The sequence below is a fragment of the Leptonychotes weddellii genome, chromosome 6 (assembly GCF_054177405.1).
Source record: "Leptonychotes weddellii isolate Sample4059 chromosome 6, ASM5417740v2, whole genome shotgun sequence".
Taxonomy (NCBI): Eukaryota; Metazoa; Chordata; class Mammalia; order Carnivora; family Phocidae; genus Leptonychotes; species Leptonychotes weddellii.
The window spans coordinates 108,795,462-108,813,508 of NC_138374.1; the positions used below are offsets into that span (position 1 = coordinate 108,795,462).

Sequence of the window (18,047 nt, forward strand, 5' to 3'; positions counted from 1 at the left end):
TGAACCAGTCCACCACAAGGTGTGTATGGTTAATAGCTCAGTATTTTGGCTTTCATAGGGAGCATCTTGATTTTTCAAGCAGAATAAATTACTCTTAGCTGATGAACTGTAACAAGCAGTAGGAGACATATTTTTGAAACAAATTGCAGCTCATTCCCTCTCTGGTAAAGTTCACGAAGTAATAGTTCCTTTCCATGAGTGAGCCTTCCTGAGTGCCTACTATGTTCATGGGGTTGGACTTGTAGTTCTTGGCACTTGTATTTCAATAGGTGACTCTCCCTACTGAAGCCTTCTTGGGTGGATGTTATACTAATTGTGCAGTGTTGGAATCATGGCATAGGCCTGTCCTCCCAAGAACTGACCCATCCTGAAGGCACTTGATCCTGAAGTTGCTTTCCGGGGAAGAGGAGCGCCACTGTGCCCAAGTGGCCTCCTGCCTTCCTCCTCTTCCCTACCGCTTCCTGGAATGTACTGTTATGCCACATCATAGCCTCTCTGAGTCCTTACAGAGGTGCAGGGGATGACTCACCCTGCTTCTGAATAACTCCCTAAAAAGATGCATATTTATTCCACAAGTCATACCATCTAATCCCAGAGGGGAAACTCCTCTGGCAGCTGAGTCCCCTTCAGACCCATGCTTAGCCACGTAACTTTAGCCTGAGCCCCATTTAAGGCATTTCCTGCCCACGTTAGATCGAAGTGGTTTCCAGTTATCTGCGGTGAGACGCCACCCTGAAACTGCCCAAGGCTGAGCCACTTATGTGTCTTTGCCTTCTAGAAATTGGCAACCATGCACATACCCCCTATTGCCCACTGTGGAAATCTATTTGGAGAGATACTAAAATCACCCTCCCCAGATCCAGTGATGCTTCTTTGGTTGTTCCCAGGTGTCTGAAGCTCTCTGGCTCCATGCCCCATCTCTGAAGACCAGCTGTGAATATGTGAGTCTCTACCACAAGCCTGCTGCCAAAGTGGAGGACACTGATTCAGATGACTATGTCAATATTCCCTGCCTGACTCACCTATCCAGCTGTCCCCCGGGACCCAGACCTTGGTGCCAATGAGTCCTGTCTAGCTGCTGGTTTCCGATACTTGCTCTGTTTTCAGAGTCCTCATTACCTCTCACACCAACCTCAAGTCTCATTCCTGTCTCTCCTGAGAATAGCTCAGTAACCCCTTGCAGCTCTTCTTGCACACCTCTACAGCCCCCTGTGGTTTTCAAGTGGGCTCTGGGCATGCAGAGCATTTGTCCCAGCGCCACCTGCTTCTTCTCCAAGCCATGGGATTTGCAGAGTGTCTGATCACAGGCTCCTCGCTGCCCTGGCTCTAGACTCATGGCATCAGGCTGGAGCATAGACATAGGTGTTGCTTCAGGAGACTTTCTCAGGCATGGGCGTCACACCAATAGAAGGCCCCTGGACCTTCTAACGAAGATATGAAATGCCCCTGGCAACATCTTTGCCCTGATCTTGAGGCTGGCTCTCACTAGTGCGCTTCTATTCATCTTGAGTCCTATGGTAAGGACATTTTTTTTATATGATGAAAGGTTGTAAATTTTCAGAACCATGCTTGTTAGTGTTAGTGATTATATGTATATATTCCTAAATCCTCTATACAGTCTCCCTCGCTTGATGTGCATAAGTACATTGACCCCAGTGTCTCCCCTCTTTTAAAAATAGAATAGCTTGTATCATCTCCTTATCTTCCTTCCATGGCTTAGCACTGATATTTGTGCACTTAATGTTGGTCTGTTTTGACCATCCCAAACCGTTACATCTGTCTGCGTTCAGAAATGCCCCCTCATCTCTGCCAGGTAACTTCTGGCAATGTAGGGGAGGAAAGTGGCTTCTTGGAGGGCCAGGTGTTCTGCAATAGCACTTATGTCATGAAAGGAGAGATATCCCCCCTCCTACATACACCTTCTCTTAAATTTTCTGGACAAGGGCATAGGCAGATGTTACATCTTTGGACTGAAGTCAACTACAAAGTTCAGCCGTAGCTTGAGACTAAAGAACACCCAGTCTTGCTATTCAGAAGAAGACCTTTCCCGGATGCATAACTCAGCCTTACTGGGGACTTGCCCACACTTAGGAAGAAGAGGCTGCCAGAATTGATTTCCCTGCTTCTTATTAGCAGGGAGTGTCATTGAAGATTGGACAGTAGTATGATGACACCGTTAGCAGTGTCAGCTTGACAACGGCACCCTCTCCAGCGGCAGATAAGAATGAGTAGTATAAGAAAGGAGGGCCCCCAAGGAGAAGGGATGGTAAGAATAGGAGGGGGAGAAATGAAATGTGTAGTGAGCCTGCTTTGTGCTGGGCACTTAACCTTCATCGTATCTTCTATCATTTACATTCCAAACTGATGCCATCGCCTCCACCCCAATGCTGTGCTCCTGCAGATCTCATGGCAATATGGTTTCTATGCCCTGAAGTGCAACTTCATATTCCAGCACCCCTCATTGTTCCTCAATCATTCAAAGACAGACAAAAAATCCAGTTTATTAAGCATTTACTGAGCACTCATCCACTGCCCCACACCAGATGTCAAGCATTGTGGAGGATAAAAAAGAAGCATGGGGCACTGTCCCTGCTGCCTACACAGAACTTACAGTCTGACAAATAAATATGGCATCAGTTAAAACACTGACAGGAATTAAATAGAGTTGTAATAAATACAGAAATCTACTTTGTAGATTATTCACAGCATCCAAGAGAACCTTCCATGACTGTCTTTGGGGCCACTTAAAGAATGAAGTCTTTGAGGATAAGCCTGGCCAAGAATGAAATCCATCGTCAAGGGTGTGAAGTGCCCAGAGAACATCACAGGAAGGGATACGGCACATTTGAAATGACATGGAGAACAAGAAGTGTATCCTGGTCTCTGCATTCAGAACTGGTAGAATTTCTCCATCCAGGTCAAGAGAATGTCCACTTCTCCAAAGGCTTTGGTTTGGGCTGCTTGTATGTCCAACTAAAGAGAGAGGAGAGTTGAAGATCTACCATATTAGCCACAAAAATAGGTTTCCTTCCCACCCACAGCTCCTGGAGCTGGCTGTCCCCGTTCTGGGATGGCCTCTGATGAGCGCACCCACCCATCACTTGTTCCTTCACAGGGTTGGGGGAGGCAGTGAGGACCAATGGACCAGTGAGTAGCAGTGGATAAGGAGCAAGGGAAAAGAATCTGGAGTTCCTGATAACAAGAACTATAGAGCCCCAGTGCAGGGTGGATTTTGCCACCTCCTGAGTCTACTATGCAGATGAAGAATCCGAGATCCAGTTGGCCCCCTTCCTCTGTATATGATTACTCTTCACCATTTATTTTTAGGATGATATATCTGTTCCTCAAAAAAATGATCAAAATCATATATTTTTTGTAGGGGGTCTGCGGATTAAATTTGGATTTTCTTTGCTGTCTTTATTTGGGAGACGGTAATATATTTTCCCATACTTTTTTCCTCACAAACTAGACCATTTGAGCATTATGGAAAATACTGCGGATAGGTAGCTTGTGTTTGGGGTAGGGGGCGCACCTCAGACTCCAATTGCCCAGCTCAAATATTCATAAAACTTTCACAGGGTAAGTCCTTAATAATGAAATCATCTTGTAGGGAAATAGAAAAGCGTTTTAATATGAAAATTGGCACAAAGATGGACCACGTAGTTTGTGGAGCTCGTGCAAAGTGGATGATAATTGATGCAAATATCCCTGTGCTTGTGCAAAGTTAGGTGGCTTTGGGGCACGCCTGGTGGGGTCACCTGCAGTGCGTTCTGCATGAGGTCTCCGAGGCACCCTCGTGTGATGGTTCAGGCTAGTCTACTGGTGGGTAGGCGAGCTCTCGAATCCTGGCCTTGATTACCTGCTGAAATGCTCTCTGGAACAGCAGAAACCGCCGGCGCGCACTCTCACTGATGGAAAACATCTCCTTTTCCTGCTGGATAATAGAAAAAAAATTGTGCCAAGTGTTGTGTAGCAGCAGAGGCAAGCCCCCTCCACTCCCTCCTAGTGATGCCAGAGGGGTTCCCCCAGGCCACCTCTGAATCCCACATTCTCAAGGTAGCCACTGCTGAACTCCCACTGGCTGTGGGGGCTGACTCCTTTCATTTTCACAGCAATCTGGCTACGTAGGGGTGATTATCTACATTTTATAGGTAAGAAAAATGAAGCTCAGAGAGGTTGACTGCTTTGCAGAGGGTTATCCAGCTGGTTAGAAGCAGACCTGAACTTGAATCCAGAACTACAAGGTCCAGATTCCAGAGCCTGTGCTCTTTCCCATGACAGCATCGAATCCCTGTCATGAATAAAAGCCAGGACTGGAGAAGGAGGGGGAAGATGTCTTCTCAAACATGTCATTTCCCGTGGGCCCCGGTCACAGCGTTGTTCGACTCACACTGGGTTGTAGTTTTGACGCGATGACAAAAAAGTTGTTGGCCAGAGTAGAGAATGACTTCCGGATCCTGGAGTCAGCTGCCTTATCCAGAGAGTTTTTGAAAACAGTATTCAGGTAGAACTTCAGCAGGGCACGGATGAGGTAACAGCTCTCGGTGTCCTGGGGAGGATCTGGGTTACCGCAGAGCTGAGCCCTCTGCCCACCTTGACCTGGCATGAACAACCCACATGCCACACGAGGCAAGATAAGCACATAGAGAAAGAGATCTTCTAGGAGATGCTGATAAACATTAGATCTGAAGGAGCCTTCAGGGGCACGCAGAGCGGCACCTTTGGTTGACTGGAGGAACCGCAGACCCAGAGAGGATAGACACAGAGCCAATCAGTGGCAGACACAGACTTAGGTCCCAGGAGTCCTGGTTCCCCATCTGTTTAATGTTCTTTCCTCTACACCACATGGCCTCTCTAATAGCTGTGTGTGTGTGTGTGTGTGTGTGTGTGTGTGTGTGTGTGGCGGGGTGGGTGATGGACCCTGGAAAGCACCCGACACTTGGTGGTCCAGAGTTGAGAGTCCAGGGAAAGAACTGGAAAGAGAAATGAGAAAAGGAAACTACACTCTGGAACATAGGGATTGCACTCGAGCTCCCTTGAGCACCAGAGTGAAGTTCAGTGCCTTGCAGGGATCAGGGCTCAGTACATGTGCTGTCTGACTGCCTAGCTGGGTGAGGGGACGACAGTAATGGGTGAGAAAGAGGGATGCGAACCAATGAGACCTAAGCAGATGTGGAATCCTGGCAACTCTGGCTAAATGGAGAAAGATGCTTGTGAGCCTCAATCCGCACCACCCTCCATGCCACCACACACACATACCCACGTAACCTGGACACAAGGGTGATGACCCAGACGTTGACTTCTCTGGCTCACTGCCCAGCCCTGTCCTGCGTAGGCTCAGTCTGTGCAGAAGTGGTCTCTATCAGCCTCCCCTAGACCACCCATAGAAGACAAGCCACGAGAGAGAGGCATAGTCCTTCCCAATGTCTGATTACCGAGACGTTCTGCAGAACCTCCTTCCGTAGCAGCCGGACACTGGTGATGTTATCCTTAGCTTGCTTTGGGAATAGAAAGAAAAGATGTGTCCAGCTTGATGGGCAGCACAGAAATCAACCTTACAAATACATGCTGGCCCCCAAATCTATCCAGTCTGAGATCTCAGAGGCCAAAGGAACCAAGGGAGGACCCAGAAAGGTCTGAGCTGAGGTGGCCCCTCGAGTGAGGGTACAAGTTTCCAGCCACAGAAATCACTAAGCTTAACCCCCAGAGGCAGATGGAATTCCAGGAGCTCTCCAAGCCTTGATGGGGGACCCGTTTGATTCCTTTGGTCAGGAGGAAATAAGCCTATTTGGTTTAAGAACGACTAGGGGCAGGATTTTGCCTCCATATTCTGTGGGGGTTGGTGTTGGGTGGGGGTTGCACCTCTGAGTTGCCTCTTGCCCTTGGAGCTTCCCCTGCAACCAGCCATATCCTCCAATTCTCAGATTGTATTCAAAGCATCTTTGTGAGAAAAGAGCTTTAGAGCTCATTTCCCCACCTCCTCAATGTGCAAACAAGGAAACTGATGGGGGAGGGGTTTTGTGCCTGGTCGCAAGGTCAAGATCACACCTAGATGTCCTGTCCCCAGTCCAGCACTCTCCCCTCCCCCAGGCCACCTCACTAAGCTCCCTCTTTCTGCCCCAAATCTGAATCATTGTTTAAGGAGTGCATTTGCCAGTGTGAGTACTGGACCTGGAGTACATTCAGGCCCCGGAGAAATTCTCAGTCACATTTCACCAGCTGCCCCCTCCCACCTTGGCATTAGCATTCTTTTTACCATTAGCTAAAGCCTTGGCAGGTGGGAACAGACTAGCAGGAGCCTGGCAAAGCAGTTGGTGAAAACTCCAGTGGGTCTCAAAGCAGTTCCCATGACTTCTTGGTGGAGTCCCATGTCCCCACCCTTTGCATGTAGTTGAAACCCAGATGAATCAGGCCCCCTTCTTTATTCCCGTTAGGCTAATTTATTTTCCTAGAGATTGACCACATCTTTCTGAGCCTCTGTTTCCTCATGTGCAAGAGGGAATGTGCACTTGTGATGCCTCTGATTTCATAAAGTTATCATATAGGAAAATAATTAGCAAGTTGCAAAGGGCTTCATAATCATAAAATAGTCTCCTGCACTCACAGGAAGCCCCGCAGCTGGGTCCAGAACACCACTTCACTCACCACAATGTCCTTCATGGCCTGGAAGGCCTCCCACAGTTCCTGGAGAACTACTCCCTCCACTCGGCAGGGTCCGAACTGGAACTCTTGGCCCTGGACCCCTGGCACCTGGCTCCAGAGAAGCAGCACCAGACTCAGGCAGAGGAGGGTAGTTGTCTGCCCTGGAAAGCCCATCTGCAGCAAAGGAAAGACCAAGAGGATCCTGCTGGAAGAAAGGGAGGCATCCCACTGAGGTAGGTCTTCTGCCCCGCCAGTAGCATACCCAGAATAATGCTCCTTGGCTCTCCCTCAGCCACCTTCAGGGACACACAGATGTGAAGTCAGAGACCAGGGTAAGTTCCCAGTTTAGAATATTGCAAACATGTGGCCTTGCTGGGGTGTGCTGGGGTGGGGCTCAGGTCTTTCTGCCCCTCCATCTCATACCCACTGGTCTCGTGTCTCTCTGAGCTTCCCCACCTTGCCTACCCACGTCCCCCACACCCAAAACCTCCATACTTGCTCCATGACAATTCTCTCCAGCCAACAACTGGCCAGTCAGAATTTAACCAAGAAGGGTGAAGAAATGGAGGGGGCGGTTAAAGTGCCAAAGAACATGTGTAGAACATCCTCCAAACTTGGGAGTATAGGGACCTTAACTAGGCATTTGCTTGTCTGAGCTCCACCCTTGGGCAGGTCTTTTCTCCTCCCCCAGGAGAAGACCATCCTGACTCCTCATCACAAGGGAGCCCAGGGATTAGTCCTGACCCATTGGGAGGGGCCCAGACAGTACTCTGCCACCTCAACTGACCAACTCACCCCTGACTCGAAGAATTAACTTTTCAGGTAACTGAACAAGAGGGAGGAATCAGATTTCCAGGTGAATCACCTTTAAAACCTCCCACTAAAGCACCAGTGGATGACTGTCTGAAGGGGCCCCAAGCTAGGGGATGGTAACCCATTATCTGTTTGTCACACCCATGTGCAGAGAGTTCCTTCTCCCTGCTTTCTTTGCCCTTTGCTTTCCTTCCTTCCTTCCTTCCTTCCTTCCTTCCTTCCTCCCTCCCTCCCTCCCTCCCTCCCTTCCACAAACATTTAAGAACCTGTCTCACTCTGGGCACTGGTCTCACACCCGAAGCCACTCAGTTCCAGCCCTAGCCTGGGCAGGAAGGTGGGAGAAGACCTGTCCCTGGAATGACTGCCAACACACGGGCCAGAGGGTGCAGGATAAGTGCCCAATAGCCTCTGTCACGTAGCTCGGTACCTCACTGTCTCCCTCAGAGCCTTTTCATTCTGTTCCTTCAAATGCCACAGCCTTTACAGCCTCTCTTGAAAATGCATCTCTGGGCCTCATAATCCTTCCAGCCTTCCTTCCGTCCAGCCCAGATCCTTCTTGGTGTTAAAGTGGAGAACGCAGCTCCTCATCCATCCCTCTGGCTCCAGTTCCTGATGAGGAAGCGGGCCAGTGCTTCGAAGCAAAGTACTCCTGCATCTCCCATCACTCACCTCAGGTCCTGCAAGGGATGCTTGAGGGCTTGGTGTTCAGGGGTGGCTGGCTCCTGTTTATGGAGGGGCAAGTTGGACAGGCACCTTCACCATTCACTGATCAGGGGTGTAACCGTGGGTGCAAGGTTCTTCTCCCAGCAATGAAAGCTGTTTCAAAAGTAAAGATGTACAGGCTAGCAAGTCTTTGTGGAGATCATATATATATATATATGGGGGCTGGGGGGAGGGGCAAGGAAGGGGGGAGGTGGAGAAAGGGAAATTGGTCATGCTTTCCTAGAGAATTACTTCACTGCCTACTCACCCTTCACTTGAAGACAATGGGGCATTGGTGAGCTGAGGTGAGCTGAGGCCTTGAGCTGAGTTCTGGTTATGCCACCAGCTCTGTGAACAGAGGCAAGTCTCCCAGCTACCCTGAGGCTCAGTTTCTGCATCTATAAAATGAAAACAAACAGAAAACCGCCCCACCTCCCCCAAAAGGCAGGTGCAAGGAGCAAATGGGAAAATGACACAGTGCTTTGTAAACTCTATACACATGTGAATACATTATTGCTATACAGAGTACCCCAGTCTCCTTACTCCAAAATCATTCAATAATTATGCCCTATTAATGAGGGGACAGTGACCTGGAGACTCAGGATAGCTCACCTGTACTTTGTGATAGCTCAGGGCCCAGGATTTTAGAGTATTTCCTCACATGCAGCCACCAAAGGCCCCATCTCAGGTTCAGGAAGAATAAGGCAGTGTGTGCATGACCAGGCCTGGAAAGCTGAGGGGCCCTGGTGTCCTGGCAGGCAGGCTAGCCTCAGCCTGTGCTGCTTGGCCCGGGATCACCCAGGGGAAGCAGTATGTCATGAGCCAAGGTGAAGACACCCACCCATATGTCCAGCTAGCAAGGCGCTCAGGCTTGGGTTGCCCCGTGTATAAAATGAAGGGTGGACCTTAACCATGCTCCCAAAGCACGTTGCACAGAACCCGATCCTGAGGGACAAGAGACTTCCTAGTCAGTAGATTCCAGAAGGCTGGCTTGTGCCAGCTCCTCTTGGGAACATGTAATGTTCCTGAGAATAATGAAGACTGAGAAGTCCCATGAGGGCCGGGGGCGGGGACATGTGTTTGACTCTGTTTAATGCAGCATTTCCCATGAGTATTTGACCATGTCCTTGGGACACATTGTGGAAAACGCCGGATCCTAAATCAGGGATTGACAAACTACGGGCCAAGAATAAGCTAAGAATGGTTAACCCTGTGACCTAAGAATGGTTTTTACATTTGTTAATGACTAAAAAAACCCACAAAAAACGAAAACAAAACAAAACAAAAATCAAAAAATGAGAAGTACATGAAATTCAAATTTCAGTGTCTGTGAATAAAGTTTTACTGGGACACAGCCACACCCAGTTTGTTTACATATTGTCTATGGCTGCTTTTGTGCTACAATGATGGAGACCAGTAGTTATGGCTGAGACCGTATGGCCCACAAAGCCCAAAATATTTACTCTCTGCCGTTTGCAGAGAGAGGCTGCTGAGCCCTGCTCTGAATTACCTTCCTGCACAAACATCTGGGTTCAGGCAAGAGACATGCGAGTAGAATGTGATGTGAGGGGTGGGATCATTTTCCCCAGCTCAGCGGAGAAGGAAGAACAGGGGACCCTGGAAAGAATTGGCCCTTCCCAATCTCTCCAGCTGGCAGACCCTTCCCAGTCTCTCTGGCATCAGCACCCCTTCCCCTCATCATACATTCAATGGCCTTTATTTCCTTAAACAGACAAAATACTTGCTGCAGTCCCCGGCCAGCAGCCTGGTCTGCTGCCGCCACCTGTATGAGGGCCAAGCTTGAGTCCTTCGCTCCTGGAGGACCTACATCTTGCCCTCCAGTCCTCGACAGGAGCCCACACCACACCCTTTCCTCCCCCTTCAGGATCCAGGGCATTACTAAAAATCCCTAACTACTACGGGAAGAAGGTGCCCAGAGGCATTCATGAGATAAAAAGAACACAAAGTAAGAATGTAGCAGTGGTAGACAAGGAGGAGGCAGGAGAGGACTGGAGAAACAAGACAGCTGAGGCAGGAAGCTGAGAGAGAGAAAGTGAGCCCCAGGGCAGCTGCAGTGCTAGACAACTGTCTAATGACAGGCAAGGGGGCAGGAGGGATGAGCTGTTAGCAGGGCAGGCTAGAACAGAGGCATGAGGTCATGGATAGAGCTCAATAGGTTCCAGGATACCCACCTGGGGTCACGAGCAGCTCATTCTGTCTAAGGAAGGCATAATATAATATGGATATTCCAGGCAAACATGTGCCTGAGCTTAACACAGCACGATTACCTGGGAAGAGAGGGCAAGGAGAGAACTCAAGGACCTTGGCCCAACGTCAACTGAGGTTGCCGGTTATAAGCACAAGCTTTGCGCCCAGGCAGACTTGGGTTCAAAACATGATTGAGTCGCCTATGAGCTGTCTGCATCTCAGCTTTCTTATCTATAAAGTCAAGTCCCAAAGGCTCACAAGGACACAATGACGTAGAGCCTGTTACTCAAAGTGTGGTCTGTGGACCAGCAGCAACAACAATATCTGGGAGCTCATTAGAAATGCAGAATCTCAAACCTTTCCCACAAAACTACTGAACCAGAATGTGCATTTGAAGAAACTCCAAGGTGATTCTTAAGTATATTAAAATTTGAGTTCTACATAAAACACATGAAGGACAACCCAGTGTCTTCCATGTGGTGAATGCATAACAAATAAGCGCTTCAAGTCAAAGTGGATGGACTAGAGCAGTGATTCTCAATGGGGCAATTTTGTCCCCAGGGAACATTTGACAATGTCTGGAGACATTTTTGGGCATCCTAACTGGGGAGTGTGGGAGGTGCTACAGACATGGAGTGGAATGGGCCAGGGCTGTTGCTGAACATCCCACAGTGCACAGGACAGCCCCTCACCACAAAGAATGATGGGACCCCAAATGCCAACAGTGCTGAGGATAAGAAATCCTGGCCTAGAGGAAAGTAGTGGCTGTGGGGGAAAGAGCTGAAATAGCACCAAAGATGGATAAGAAGGGAGCCCTTGCTGGGAAGGGGGCAGTGGACAGATCACATGGTCAGGGAAGTGGAAAAAGCAAAATGGCAACTTGGGAGGGAGCAGATGGGCAAGGCCCAGCCCACTCCACTGGCTCACCCCTGGGCAAGCTCTGAGTCTCTGACTTTGAAATGTTGGAGAAATTGGGGCTGGTTCTTCGGACTATATCCACGTATTTTTACCCAAACTCCATCCTGGACTAGACTAAGACCAGAGGCTCTTCTAATCTCTCTCACCCAGAACTTGGGGGAATTTCCTTTACAAAAATATTAGGTGGGAGAAAAATCTCTGAGAATAAACTTTGATTTACAAGGCTACTTTCCCCCCAAAAATATTCTTTATTAGATTTGGGAAGTTTACTCTGTTACTCTCATACCACCTGCCGTGTATATCTCTCTACAGTTTCAGTTTTATGTTCGAGAAGTAAATCTACTCCTACCCCACATCTCCTATAAATCCCCCTAAATCTCTAAGGAGAGAAAGGGACTGAATTAGGATGGAGAGGTGTCCCATCAGCACTCTCAGGTGAAGCAATAAAGAGCTCACTCTTAGAACTGAATACCCCCTTTCTGACGGATGGAAATGCCCTGCAGGAGAGAAGCAATAAGCCCATTAACTAGGATTTCCTGATAGCCAGGAGAGAAAATAAAGTTACATCATCATTTTTTCTTCCAGCAAACTGACTTTAATCTTCATCCTAAAAATGATTGTTATCTCTCTATTTGGCTAAGGAACTTAGGCAGTAATAGATGTGGGTTACCTGGGCATTTTGTCAGCCTTTCCCTGTCTTAGCTGCTATCATTCCAGGAGCAGAGATGAAACGTGCGTGTCTACTGGTTGGCCCCCTTAGACTGGCACTCTGCCATCCTACCTTCTCTTCTGTCGTTGGTGTTACAAGTAATTTATTATTACAGGCATTTCAAAAGATGAAAGTAAAAACAAACAAATTCTTCTTAAATTTGTACAGCATTCTTAGATATACAAACCACTTCCAAATAAATGTTCCCATTTGATATACACCATAACCTTTTTGAGGAAGGGGGACAGATATTATTTCTTTGCAGATTAGAAAGCTGAGAGTCAGAAGAGTCAAATGATTTTCCCTCGGACACATAAATAATTGACAGAACCAGAACTGGAGTGCAGGTCTTCTGGTTTTTAGTCTAGTATTCTTTGCCCTGTACCACCCTTTCCGTGCCACTTTCCAATTGTGCAGACGTGCATTCATTTACTGAACAAACATTTCCTAAGCACTACTGAGTGCCAGAAGAAGCTATACCAAAAAATGAATCACTATAATAACATTTATGTAAAACTGTCCAGAAAAGACAAATCTATACAGATAGAAAATAGAATTGTGGTTGCCTAGAGCTTGGAGTTGGGGGTCTGAGTGGGTAGGAGGAATGGGTGTGACTGCTAATGAGTTAAAGGTTTCTTTTGGGGCGTTAAGAAAATGTTCTAAAATTAGATTACGGTGATGCACTCTGTGAATATTCTAAAAGCCATTAAATTGTACACCTTAAACAGGTGAACTCTATGGTGTGTAAATTATTATCTCAATAAAGCTGTCAAAAAATAAATTGACATGCAGTCTTCTGGGCTCTAATGCATCAGTAAAGTGGAGATACACTTGCAAACAGATAAATTGTCACACTGTGTCTTGGGTGCCTTTAACAGAAGATAGAGTTCATGGGAACATGGAGGTAAGACAGAATCTACCCCCATCTTGGGACAGTGCTGGAAGGGGTAAAGAGGCTTTGCAGTAGAGATGATGTTTGATCTGAGGCTTGAAGCCTGAGCAGGAGTTTATCAGCAAAAACAAAGGGAGGGCACCTGCCTGAGACCGCTGTGACCCTCACAAATTCCATGGCCATACAACTACTGTAGGGGACTAAGAAAAAGAAGGATCTGGACGCTGCTAGAAGAGGGAGCACCACTGATTGTTCTTTTGCTTAATGGTTCATGGAAACCAATGGGGAACAGCAGTTCAAATACAACTTAAGAGCATGTCAAGGGACCTAGGGTGCTGCTGATCCCTCAGAGCTGCAGGCAGGAATGGAGAAGTGAGGGGAAGAGCCACGGTCCTCACTTTCTAAGCAAAGGCTTTTGGCCAATCACAGGAAACAGAACCACACGAGACATCCAGGTCTGAGAACTGCCCCTGCTCCCCAGAATCAGGCTCCTGTACCCTCCCACAACCTGCAAGACACCAGCTTTGAGTCCCAAAGACATGAATATTTTAAATACCTGACAGTATACAGGTTGGGGAAAATGATAGTTATAGTCTCCTGAGTAGATCCAGGTCTAGGATTGTGGTCCTTTTTCCTGTGTCGCTCTGTCTCTCACAAATCCCAGATTGCTTTTCCTAATGGAGATTTTCCTTTTTTTAATGGAAGGAAGGAAAGGAGGGAGGAAGAATGGAGGGATGAAAAGAAGGGGGAAAGAAATGGAGGAAAGAGGAAGGAGTCTTACAGATTCTTGTCTCATCCCTTTTTAAAACAGAATGCACGCTACTCTAGAAGAAACTTCTAAATGCACAACTCGATTATACTGCTCCTCACCCACCAAATCATCTTTGGTTTCTGGTGAGAACCCTCTCCCTTCCCCATTCCCACCCATCGCTCTTCTTTTCCGTTTCTGTATCCCAGCAGTGCCTAGCACAGAGCCTTCTACTTATCAGGTGTTCAGTAAACATGGTTGTTCTCTAATCAATTGTTAATTTCAAAATTGAGTAAATGGAATGCATTTAAAGGGGATATAAAGTAAATTAACCTGAGTTTTACTTTTGTGTGATTCTTAATTGATTATTTATGGGCAAAAGCTACATAATGGAATGCTGTCCAGCCACTAATAATTTATATTTAAATTCTTAAAAAATTATAACATTTTAGGCATAAAAAACAGTTACAGAATGATATATGCAGTATGATCCAATTTTTATACCAAAAAGAGTGGGCATATATGCTGAAAATGATCAAGAACTATAAATACCAAGATGTTAACAGAATTATCTTTGAGCGGTAAGATAATGGATGTTTTCCTCCTCTATAGTTTTTCTTCATTTCCAAATTTATACAAGTTGGATATAAATGCAAGTTTCTTTAAAAGCTATTTTTAATTTGGGGCATCTGGGTGGCTCAGTCGGTTAAGCATCTGATTCTTGGTTTTGGCTCAGGTGGAGATCTCACGGTCGTGGGAGCAAGCCCTGTGTCAGGCTCTGCGCTTAGCGTGGAGTCTACTTTGGATTTTCGCCTCTCTCCCAATCATGCTCAAATAAATAAATAGAATCTCTTTTAAAGTTATTCTTAATTTAAGTAAATCATTAGTTTCACCATTGCTCACTGAAAATTGTTGAAATTCCCTGACCTAGAAATAAATGCACCATCTCTGAGACTAGGTCCATTCATTTTCCCAGCTTTATCTCTTCCCCACACCTCTGCACATTGTGCTCCCAGCCCAGCTGAGCTGCTCATCTCCACCTCCTGCCTCTGCCCCTCTGTTCACAATCTGGGATGTCCTTACCACCTGCCAAACACTAACCACCACCTGTTGTCTTGACATAGAAAGATGGTCATGATATATTGTTGACTGTCAAAAGCAGATTGCATATATATGCATATACATGTGCACACACACACACACACACAAACACACCCTGTTAAGGATACTTATTTTGAAGGAGTAAGAACACAGCCTGAGTAGAATTTTATTTTTATCTTTAAACTATTTGGTATAATTGGCATAACCAACAAACACCTACTACCTTTTCATTAAAAATTTTACCTGCTCTTCAAGTTCTCTTCCTTGAAACCATTTCCAAAAGCTGCAAAGAATTTCTATCACCCTGGAGCACTGTAGCAATTTGAACCTTTTTTCTGTTTTAAAAAGATTTTATTTATTTATTTGACAGAGAGAGAGATAGCGAGAGAGGGAACACAAGCAGGGGGAGTGGGAGAGGGAGAAGCAGGCCTCCTGCGGAGCCCAATGTGGGACTCGATCCCAGGACCCTGGGATCATGACCTGAGCCGAAGGCAGACGCTTAATGACTGAGCCACCCAGGCGCCCCAATTTGAACCTTTTTTTGCAGTACTGAATCCCCTCCTCTTCCCTTCCCTTCCCTCCCCCTCCCTTCCCTCCCCCTCCCTCTCCTGGACTAAGATCTTGGGAGGGCAAAGGGATAGATATTGTATCCTTCTCTTTTCCTTACACTGTTCAGCATAGAAGAATATGTTATTGAATAAATAGTGAGTAAGATACTCAATATGAAAGTATTCAGAGTGATTTGAAATCTGCATTTTGTTGGGTTAATCTTAGCACGTGAGTTAAGATTTTAAATCTCTGAATGTACTCTAGGTTGGATACCCACTTTAATGTATGGCAGACATTGCAGTTGCTCCTCACATTTGCAGTTTCCCTCTTCCCACAACATGGGAAAATCACACTCCCCTGTCCTATTGAAGTTAAATGGGCCATGTGACTATTTTGAAGTGGAAGAAACATGTCATTTTGGGGGGAAGAATTAGAAGCCGTGCATACTTCTCCATGCTCTCTCATGTCCCACTCGTGTTGAGATGGCAGCATTACAGGAGAGAAGTAGTTCCTTCAGCCTGGGCCCCTGAGTATCCATGACAGGCTGAGCCTCTTGTTAACATGTCTTGTATATGTGAAATAAGTGAGAAATCACTTCTGTTGTATTAAACCACTGAGGGAGATGGAGGTCTTGTTTACTACTGCAGCATAACTTAGCCTAACCTGGTTAATGTTAGAGGGGAGAAGAATTTAAATGTCTTTAAAGATCCTTTCAACCCTCAGGAAATGAATTTAGACCTTGATTTAGGAAGAACTGTTAGTCTAGATGCTATTTAGACAACTCATTATAAGCCAGAGATTCCCAAAAATCCTTCTTTGATGGAAAGCACTGCTTTTTCCTGAAGTACAATGCGAGCAATGCACTCAGCAGGTTCTGGTGCTCACCACTTTGGGATCCAGCAACTGGCTGCTCAGTCATTTAGGAGTCACACAACGGGACAACAGCTCCAGAATGCAAGATGGATGGAGTCCGAAAGCCTGCCTGCAAGAGAGAGAGACTTGTGCTCCTGGCAGGAGTGATGGAGAAGACCCTTCTACTGGTAGGTGCCAGTAAAAAGCTTTGGGCAAGCCAACAACACACACACACACACACACACACACTTCTCCCACATACTTACTTACTTACTACATGGATTTTAAAACAGGCAAAGAAAGGCAGGTCTGAGCTTGCCCTAGAATATGAGAAACTAGAGATTGTGTCCCTGAAAAGCCTTGCATATGATGCTTGAAATGCAAAATGACTTGGGTTCTTAAACCCAAATTTTTGTGTGTGTGGTTCCTTATCTCCAGATTTTACCCACAGATACATGATCAAATCCAGGGAGTCATCAAAAGTCAAAAGACTGATGAAGAGGAGTCGCTGCTTCCAGCAACAGTGGGTGGGTCTCATTGTCCATTCTGCCTTCAACTTCCAAAAAATATCTTCTTAGAAAATGTATTACTCATGGAAATGAAGAGAGGGTATTTCCCTCTGTGGAGTATTTCCTGCCTTGAAAAGTCACCATGCCTTTTCCCAGGTGAAAAAGAGAGCCCTCCAAGAATGGAGATGTAATGGATCTAATTGCTTAATCCTGATTGAGTGAATTCCTCTTTCCCACAATAAAATAATAATAAAAATAACCTGGAAAAGCATAACCTGGATGTTCCTGTTTCATTAACCTGTGATTAAAAATGAGAAATTAAATATCTCAAAGTGCTGTGGTCCCAAAGACTCATGCAAACATAGCAGATTCTTACAGAGTCCCACTCTCCAGAGTGGTTTTTTTTTTTTTTAAAGATTTCACTTATTTATCTGAGACAGAGAGAATGAGAGAGACAGAGAGCACATGAGAGGGGGGAGGGCCAGAGGGAGAAGCAGGCTCCCCGCCGAGCAGGGAGCCCGATGCGGGACCCGATCCAGGGACTCCAGGACCACGACCTGAGCCGAAGGCAGTCGCCCAACCAACTGAGCCACCCAGGCGCCCTCCAGAGTGTTTTGAGAATTCTCAAAGGCGTGTCTTTCATAGACATGTCCATGAACCAGCCTGTACCATCAGGGCTGGCCGAGCCAGCGACTGTAAGCTCCAGCTGCTGCCCCAGGGATGGTGAGACTGGGATTCTCCTCACCAGGTTCTCAGCGCCAATTTGCTCCAGCCAAAAAAATGTTGCAAGGTCTCATTCACCCCAATAGGATGTTGGCCCAAAGTGTTACAGAGTTCAGAGAAACAGCTTTCCCAGTTTATATTGCAAGCCCTTCTCAGCCACATACTGGGACACCTACCAGGATGATTGGTTTGGGGACAACTTCTGGTAGCATGGGACTGGAATTAGTCATTTCTTTGGCGAGGTGGGGGTTGGAGGGAGGTCTCAGCCCTAATCCAATAAACCAGGCTGTCGTGTTATACCTTACAAAGTACTTCTGCAATTTGATATTCTCGGAAAACCATGTGGGACAGAGCAAATACCATCTCCATTTCATGGAATAGAAAGCCAAGGCAAAGAGAAGTTTCGTGATTTGCCCAAGCTTATAGGGCCAGCAAATGGAGCTACTAGACTTGACCCTGGGATTCTGACTCCAAGCCTGAGTGCACAAAGGGCAGTAAGCACAGTACACTGGAAAACATGCAGCCATGGAGTCACACTTGGTGTTTGGGTTCCTGGCTCTGCAATTTACTAGCTGGGTGACCTTGGATAAGTCTCTTAATTCCTCTGTTCCTCAGTTTCCCCCCTCTATGAGTGAGAGTAACAATGCACCTCATAGGTATTTGTGAAGATTAAACAAGAAA

General features: G+C 46.6%; 1 protein-coding gene across 11 annotated transcripts in view; it reads left to right on the plus strand.

Annotated features, from left to right (window-relative positions):
- The window catches only part of FCMR (Fc mu receptor), a 30,918-nt gene extending 14,001 nt beyond the window's left edge, over positions 1-16,917 (plus strand). For 2 of the 11 annotated variants that reach the window (XM_081824935.1, XM_081824941.1), the window contains 3 exons: positions 888-941; positions 6,607-6,875; positions 16,573-16,917. In XM_081824935.1, the coding sequence (XP_081681061.1) occupies positions 888-941; positions 6,607-6,875; positions 16,573-16,834 (585 nt within the window). In that variant the 3' untranslated portion in view covers positions 16,835-16,917. Of the gene's footprint in view, positions 1-887; positions 1,518-2,695; positions 4,332-6,606; positions 6,876-7,333; positions 12,774-13,695; positions 13,984-16,572 lie in introns of those variants that run through there. The other 9 variants (XR_014146519.1, XR_014146518.1, XM_081824937.1 and 6 more) reach the window with 9 other exon arrangements.
- Positions 16,918-18,047: the final 1,130 nt, after the last annotated feature.